The 8306-nt window shown below is 55.2% G+C and overlaps 1 protein-coding gene across 1 annotated transcript; it reads left to right on the top strand.

The window, feature by feature from the left end:
- Positions 1 to 1134: 1134 nt before the first annotated feature.
- DDOST (dolichyl-diphosphooligosaccharide--protein glycosyltransferase non-catalytic subunit) lies at positions 1135 to 7430 on the top strand. The gene is made up of 11 exons (XM_066564185.1): positions 1135 to 1301; positions 2363 to 2473; positions 2706 to 2792; positions 3040 to 3143; positions 3902 to 3996; positions 4318 to 4411; positions 5232 to 5380; positions 5974 to 6121; positions 6243 to 6363; positions 6690 to 6796; positions 6878 to 7430. The coding sequence occupies exons 1-11, from the start codon at positions 1163 to 1165 to the stop codon at positions 7025 to 7027; spliced, it is 1305 nt and encodes a 434-aa protein (XP_066420282.1). The 5' UTR covers positions 1135 to 1162; the 3' UTR covers positions 7028 to 7430.
- Positions 7431 to 8306: the final 876 nt, after the last annotated feature.

Here is an 8306-nt window from a genome sequence, read left to right as displayed (position 1 = left end):
CCCTATCAACTTCATTAACATCAACTAGCAATTACCACTCTGAAAAAGAGCTCTCATCTCCGGGTTTCATTTCTCACAAGGGGACAGTGCCTGGGGAGAGGAGGGCACTGTGGGGGACAGGGAGGTGACCATGGCTCTGCCATGCTCGGCAGGCCGCGCTCGGGCTGCGTGCACTCGTAACATCTTCCACACACGGTTTGTCTGCAAAGTGTGAGTAACAAAGGTGGCACTTGGTGCGGATCCCTCGGGAATGTGAGAGTGCCGGGATCAGGGAGTGCAGCCAGCAGGGTGTGGTGATTGTTCTACACACAACGAGCACCTCTTCCCACCGCGGTTCCAGCCCTGCCACAGCCCAAACCTGGCCGGACAAGCCCCTCGAATGAGAGCGGGGAGCCAGCGGTATGGCCCATTCCTCCTCCATTTCTGTCCCATTTTACCAATTTTGCCTCATTGCTGGCGCTGCTGACAGCGTTTGCCACCTGCAGCCCGAGGAAGACCACTCCAGGCTGGTGCTGGACAGGAGCGACAGCGAGACCATTGCCAGCAACTGCTTCCGATCCCGGCGAGCCAGCCAGATCCTGCAGCTGGACCAAGGTAATCCCCCTTGCCCAGATATCGCCGGCACTCTTCACTTTCCTCCTTTTCCTTGAGAAATCAAGGATTTTAGTATAGTTTTAGTATAATATAGGCGACCCACCCAGGATCAATTCTGCCTTAACTCCTTGACCTCTCGGGGGTTTCTCGCGGGACGCAGCCGCATTTTGGGGTCCTGCGCTGCCCCACCACCCCCCTTTCGCTCCTCTCGCAGCTTCTGCGGGCAGCACCGCGCCCCAGGCCCGGCCCTTCCGCCAGCAGCCCCTGGCGCCCCGCGCCGCCACCAGGCACAGGAAGGGCAACGCCAGCTCCAGCGCCCGCCGCTTCTGACCCACCGCGGGCGTGGGCGCCGCGCAGGAGGGAGGGGACGGCGGCGGGGCCCTCCCTGTTCCGTGGCGACAGCGGCCGTGATGGCGCGTGCGCTGCGTCCCAGCGCCGCGGATCTGTCTGTCGTTGATTGGCTGGAGGCTGCTCGGTGCTGGCGCTGATTGGCTGGAGGCTGCTCGGCGCTGGCGCTGATTGGCTGGAGGCTGCCCGCCTCTGGAGTAGTTCGGCGACCGGGAGCAAGATGGCGGCGGCCGCTGTGGTTGTGTGTGGGCTCCTGGCGGTGCTGGCGGCGGGCGCTGAGGGTGGTCCCCGCACGCTGGTGCTGCTGGAGAACGGGAACCTGCGCGACACGCACTCCATGTTCTTCCGGAGCCTCGCGGGTACCGAGCGGGCCGCGGCGGGATCTCGGGAGGGGTTGGATGGGGTGGGACCCAGGGTCAGGATGGGGGAGGAGGTTGGGGTTACCTGAGGGAAAAGGGGATGTTTGGGGTCTTCGGATTGGAGTCCCCTGGCTGGGCTGAGGGCGCAGCCAGGGGTCCTTTGCTGGAAGGTGCTGTGTCGTCAGGATGGGGGAGAGATGAGGGTCCCCTACGGGAGAGGGGGGTGTTGGGGTTCACTGTTCAGGATAAGGGAGAAGATTTGGGATGCTGAAAAGGGAGGAAATTGGAGTTTCCAGGCGGAAAAAGGGGGTGTTTGGGGTTCCCATGTCAGAGTGGAGGAGGAGATTGGGGTCCCCTGAGGGAGAATGGAGTATTTGAGGTCTCCTGGTCAGTCTGTGGGAGGTGATGGGGACGCTGTGCCTGGGTGAGAGAGGAGATTGAGCTCCCCATGTCAGAATGGGGGAGGAGATGAGGATCCCCTGGTCAGGCAGAATAGGAGACTGGTGTTGCTGGGGAGAGGGGGTTGTTTGGGTTCTCCTGGTCAGAATGAAAAAGATTTGTGTCCCCATGTCAGGCTGAAGGAGGAGATTGCAAGGGGGGTGCTGTTGGAGTTCCCTGGGCAGGCTGAGTGAGAAGAAGGAGACCCCCAGCCAAGAGAGGAGATGGGGCTCCATGGTATTGGGGGAGGTGTCGGGGGTCCCCTGGCCAGGCAGAGGGAGAAGATTGGGGTTCCCTGGAGGAGGAGGGGATGAGTGTTTGGGATCTTCTGGTCAGAATGAGGCAGGAGATGGGGGTTTTCTCAGCTGTGCCTGTGTTTAGGTGCCCTGCAGCCTCAGTCCCTGTTTGATGGGTGAGAATGAGGCATCCTTTGACATCAGGGCTCTTCAGGGGATCCACTCCTTGGGTTTATTTGGGAACTCTCAGGTGCTGCTCTTAAAAGGCAGTGTTTCCAAACTGCTTCTTCCCTGGGGAAATAAAGCTCTGGCTCCTGCTGGAGTTGTGCTGCTCCATGTGTGCTTTCATGGCGTGCAGAAGTTGTCCCTTTTGTGTCCTGGCTGCAGACAGGGGCTTTGACCTCACCTTCCGGACAGCGGATGACGCCGGCCTGTCCCTGATAAAGTACGGGGAGTTCCTGTATGACAACCTCATCATCTTCTCCCCATCCATAGAAGGTAAAGGTGGAGGGGAAACCTGTGGAGCTTGATGACATCTTTGGAAGGGCATTTCCAGCTGCTCTGTGAATTTTAGTGAAGTTCTACGCTTTGGATGTACTCAGTAGCAAACTGCAGCTCTGTCCAAGCCTTTATTGGTGGTTCTTTCATTGATTTGGTAATTTGCTGTGGTTTAATTCTGCTGGGGGGTATTTCTGAGCTCCAGCCATGGATTCCTGCTGTTTGCTTTCAGACTTTGGTGGGAACATCAATGTGGAGACCATCACCGCGTTCATCGACGGCGGCGGCAGCGTCCTCGTCGCCGCCAGCTCGGACATCGGTGAGTGCAGGTGTTCCTGCAGAGAATTCATTCACTGCAGCAAAGGCAGCTGCTCCTTGTCACCTCAGGGCTTGCTCGGGGAGGAAATGGCTGATTCATGCCTCTAGTACCATGTTCAGTGGGAGCTCAGTGAGGAGGTCACGTTGTTCCCTGGGGTTTGGCTTACAGAGCATTGAACACGCGACTCTCAGCTGAATTTAGAGCTGAGTTCCTGTGTGGTGTGCCAGAGGATCCATTGTCCCTGCAGGTGACCCCCTGCGAGAGCTGGGCAGTGAGTGTGGCATCGAGTTCGATGAGGAGAGGACAGCGGTCATCGACCACCACAACTACGACATCTCCGACCCCGGCCAGGTAAGGGCCTTGCCTGCTCCTTCTGGCTGCTGGGCTGGGTGCAGAGCTCGAGGGGTGAATCCTCTGTCCTTGTGCTCCCGTTTCTCCTCTATCCTTTCTCTCCCCGGCTCCTCCCAGGAAAGTGGGAAATAATCCCTGTTGCAGCATTCAGTTCTGCTGCTGTCAGGATGCTTCAGGCTCTGGTTTCAGATGGTCACTGTGTGTAGGCAGTGATTAATCCTGGTTCTGGATCCCTCTGAAGCTTGGGGGGGAATTTCACCTGAGGGTGAAGCGTGTCAGACGCTGAGTGCAACACTTCAGGTGTGGGAAGGGAGAATTTCAGTCCCAGATTTTCAGATCAGTAGAGAAACACACAAATTTCTACAATTTTGTCTGCCTGGTGTAATCCAGCATTTTAAAATTAAAACGTATATTAAAGTCTGAGCTAAATCTACTCTGGTAATTTTTGTTTAAGGTAAACTGTTGAAGCAGTACATACATGCATGTTGTCCTGGTTTGAGGATGAAGGTTGCTAAATGCAGGGAAATAAAACACTGTAGGTGTTGCTGTCTTTATCAAGTGGCAGTTTGTATTTCCTTGAAGATCAGTATTAACCTAATGTGATCATAAACACAGAAATACTGCTGTTTTGCTTTTTAATTGAACCACAACGTTCACTGAACAGTTGTAATTGTCTGCAAAATAAACTTTTAACTGAGAAGTTGCTGTTTGTCATTAGACCCCGACTCACCTCACATGGATCTCTCTTGTTTCCCCAGCACACCCTGATCGTGGCTGACACTGAGAACCTCCTGAAGGCCCCCACCATTGTGGGGAAGGCAGCACTGAACCCCATCCTGTTCCGAGGAGTTGGGTGAGCAGCAGGGGTGAGGTGGGGGAAGAGCAGTTGAACCTGGGGTGTTGCTTCGAGGTGAGCATGGGGTCAACCCCTGGGGCTCTTAACATGAGCTTAACAAATCTTTCTTGATTTCAAACAAAAGTAGAAGGAAATCCTCCAAAGTAGTTTAGGTATTGACTTAGGAATGGTTCCTAATAAAATAGTGGAAGAAATATTTAGTTTCTCAGCAGGTAGAAGGGTGAGAAGGTCCATGGGGTTGAGCAGGTGGCCCCACATTCCTCTGGGTGTGGGGACCCTGGGGGTGTTCGTGCTGCTCACTGTGGCTTTCCCTGCAAGGATGGTGGCTGATCCTGACAACCCACTGGTGCTGGATATCCTCACTGGCTCTTCCACTTCCTACTCCTTCTTCCCAGATAAGCCCATCACTCAGGTATGCTCCCTTCCTTTCTCTCCTGTTTTGAGCTGTGCTCCTGCAATTCAGTCCCTCTAACTTCAGCTGCTTGGGAAAATCCTGGAGTGTTTGATCTAGTGATTGATTTTGGTTGGGCTCTTGGCTGCTTCCCTGTGATGGTGTTCACAGGGGTTTTAGGGTGAGGGAAGAGATGAGGATCTGACTCCATGTTTCAGAAGGCTTGATTTATTATTTTATTATATTAAAAATATTTTTAAAAATATATTTATTATTTATTTTAAAAATATATTTATTATATTTTATTGTATTAAAACTATACTAAAAGAATAGAAGAAAGGATTTCATCAGAAGGCTGGCTAAGAATAGAATAGGAAAGAATGATAACAAAGGCTTGTGGCTCAGACAGAGAGTCTGAGCCAGCTGACTGTGATTGGCCATTAATTAGAAACAACCACATGAGCCCAATCCCAGATGCACCTGTTGCATTCCACAGCAGCAGATAACCATTGATTACATTTTGTTCCTGAGGCCTCTCAGCTTCTCAGGAGCAAAAATCCTAAGGGAAGGATTTTCCATAAAAGATGTCTGTGACACTTCCTGATGTTGCCTTCCTCTGCTTTCTGAGGAGCTTTTCAGCGTGAGGGACACGTGTCCTCCAGGCTCTGGAGGAGAGGCCGGCCTAGACCAAAGCATCTCTCCCATTCCATCCCAGCCTGGAGTGCTACCAGAATCCTCTTCCTGTTTTTTCTGAGCTTCGTGGTTACTCCTTAACTGCAGCTGGTGCTGCTGCAGCCAGCCTGTCCCACCCCACAGCAAACTGTGCCCGTTTGCCCCGCAGTACCCTCACGCCGTGGGCAAGAACACGCTGCTGATCGCGGGGCTGCAGGCGCGCAACAACGCCCGCGTCGTCTTCAGCGGCTCCCTCGACTTCTTCAGCGACGCCTTCTTCAATTCTGCCGTGCAGAAAGCGACTCCTGGCTCCAAGAGGTGAGTTGGCTTCCCTGGCTGAGGAGTGTTTGGGGAGCCCTTGGAGGACAGAACTCCTGGGAAATGGGCAACAAATGTTTGTGTTTTGGGAAGGAGCAGAAAGCTTGAATTGAATTGGGGTGACGCATCCTTTACCGTGGCAGAGCAAAGCGCTTTGGAAAGCAGCTCCTTCCTTTAACCTCAGCTCAGTTTGTGTTGCTTTCACCTCTGTTTGGTTTGGGTTTAGGCCACGTGTCAGTCTTGCACTGGGGTCGGGGCAGGAACAGGTGAGAGGCAGGATCGTAGAAAAGGCAAAGAAGGATTTATTCAAAAGAACCATGAGGTTTTTATAGAGTGGTATGATAGATTCTATTCTATTGGCTAACTAACAGAAACATCTTTCTCGTGCACTGTCCTTGCAAGGAATGGAAAAATAAAGTAGAAAAACACTACCTGCAATTTGTTTATAGTCAACAAGTTATCACATCTTTCTAGCTCCCTAAAACTTCTCCCAAGCTGCTGTGAGAAACGCTGGCTGTTTCTCTCTCTCTGTCCCATGGCACCCACAGCCATGGCGTATTTTCTCGGCTGCCTCAGCCTCCCTTGTTGCACAGGTACTCCCAGACAGGTAACTACGAGCTGGCCGTGGCCCTGTCCCGCTGGGTGTTCAAGGAGGAGGGCGTTCTGCGCGTGGGCGCCGTGTCCCACCACCGCGTCGGGGAGCGGGCGCCGCCCAACGCCTACACCGTCACCGACCTCGTGGTGAGGCTGCCGGCGGGGCGGGGCGGGCACGCCGGAGCCGCCCGGGGGAGGAGCTGGGCAGCGCTGGGGCTTGGAGTGGGCTGGCGCTGGTTTTCAGGCATGGCTGGTTGATTTGTCCCAGGAGTACAGCATCGTGATCGAGAAGCTCGCTGACGGCAAGTGGGTGCCCTTCGATGGGGACGACATCCAGCTGGAGTTTGTGCGCATCGACCCCTTCGTGCGCACCTTCCTCAAGAGGAACGGTAGGTCCCCATCAGGAGGAGAGGGAGCTTCTCCTCTAGAGGAACAGTGGATCCCTGTCAGGAGGAGAGGGAGCTTCCCCTCTAGAGGAACAGTGGATCCCTGTCAGGAGGAGAGGGAGCTTCCCCTCTAGAGGAACAGTGGATCCCTGTCAGGAGGAGTGGGAACTTCCTGTCAGGAGGAGTGGGAGCTTCCCCTCTAGAGGAGGAGCAGGTCCCCCTCAGGAGGAACAGGGTGTCCCTGTTGCTGCCCTGGCCCCACACTGGGAGTGTTTTCACCTTTCACAGCTTCTCGTGTCCCCTCAGTGTCACCCCTGTCTCTCCCTCAGGTGGCAAATACAGCGTGCAGTTCAAGCTGCCGGATGTTTATGGCGTGTTCCAGTTCAAAGTGGATTACAACCGGCTGGGATACACCCACCTCTACTCCTCCACACAGGTAAGTGTGGGGGGGTGAATCCCCCCTGTCCTGGCAGCAAAGGCTGCCCTGGACTGCAAGGGCTGCTCTGTCCCCGTCCAGGTGTCCGTGCGTCCCCTCCAGCACACGCAGTACGAGCGCTTCATCCCCTCGGCGTATCCCTACTACGCCGGCGCCTTCTCCATGATGGTCGGCCTCTTCATGTTCAGCATTGTGTTCCTGCACATGAAGGAGAAGGAGAAATCCGACTGAGCTCCCTGTGGGAGCCTTTTCCTGGTGCCAGGAGGGCCGGGCAGTGTCAGAGCCTCCGTGTATCCGTGTCAGGACTGGTGGGTGCCGGATGCACTGTGGGGCTGTGTTTGGTCTTTTTTGTTTTTACACCTGTTATTGAGGGGGTTATTGAGAATGACAATTTAATTTTGGGGGGCGAATCTGTTACCAAAGTGTCTGCAAACCCGGGACCAGGATGCTTCCAGTTTTTACTGATGAGTTGCAATGTTTGCTCACTCCACTGTTGGAATGATTGGGGTTGGGGTTGGGCTGGAATGATTTGGATGGGTTGGGGTTGGGCTGGAATGATTGGGGTTGGGGTTGGGCTGGAATGATTTCGATTGCAGATTAACTCCCAGTTCAAAATAAAGTCTCGTTCCTCTCACCCTGGCTGGGAGTGAGGTGAGTTCATGGCTTGGGGCATTTGGATGCAATCTCAGAACTGAGGGCTGTGTCCCCACCTTGCCTGCTCCAGGTGTTCCCCAGGGTGGGAAGGAGAGTGCTGAAAGGCAAAAGGGGGAGTCTGGGGCACACAGGGGGACTTGGGACACCCCAAAAGCACATCAAAGGGTCTGGGGTGTCACTAAAGGCACGTGGAAGAGGACAGGGCATGTCAAAACCCCTTCTGTGCCCCATAATGCAAACAGGTGAGCTGAGGGACACACCAAAGGCTCAGCAAAGGCCAGGGATTCCCCCCAAATGCACACTTGAGGGGTCTAGGGGAAAAAAAAACCAGCTGGAAGCTGTGATCCCAAGAAAACCAGAGTGAAGTGGAGGAGCTGAAGGGAGGGCAGAGGTGTGAGATGGAGTGAGTGGCTCTTGGGGTACACCTGGGCTGTTTTGGGATGGAAGGTGGGGAAATGACAGTGGGAGTGATGGGGTCAGAGGAACCAGTGAATGAAAGGATGAAGGTGGAGGAGCCGTGGGGGCAGCAGGTGGGGCACAGGGACCACCAGGGACACAGGGACACCCAGGGCAGGGCACATCCCGGGGGTCACCTGGGGACAGCAGGGACCGCCAGGGGTACAGGGATCCCTGGGGAGACTGGAAAGGCTGGAGGACATCTGGGGACATCGGGACCGCCAGTGAGTAGTGACACCCGGAGACACGGGGAGCCCAGAGGAGCCCCGGGGAGCCCGGCGGCGGCCTGGGTACACGGGGATCGGCGGTGCCCTGGGGACACAGAGGGGACACGGGGACCGGCGGTGACACCCGGGCCCCTCCGGCCCCGCCCCCGTGCCGGCGCGGGGAAGGGGCGGGG

The sequence above is a fragment of the Molothrus aeneus genome, chromosome 21 (genome assembly GCF_037042795.1).
Source record: "Molothrus aeneus isolate 106 chromosome 21, BPBGC_Maene_1.0, whole genome shotgun sequence".
Classification (NCBI taxonomy): Eukaryota; Metazoa; Chordata; class Aves; order Passeriformes; family Icteridae; genus Molothrus; species Molothrus aeneus.
The sequence above is the reverse complement of the archived record's forward strand: the minus strand, read 5'-3'. Positions and strand labels throughout refer to the sequence as shown.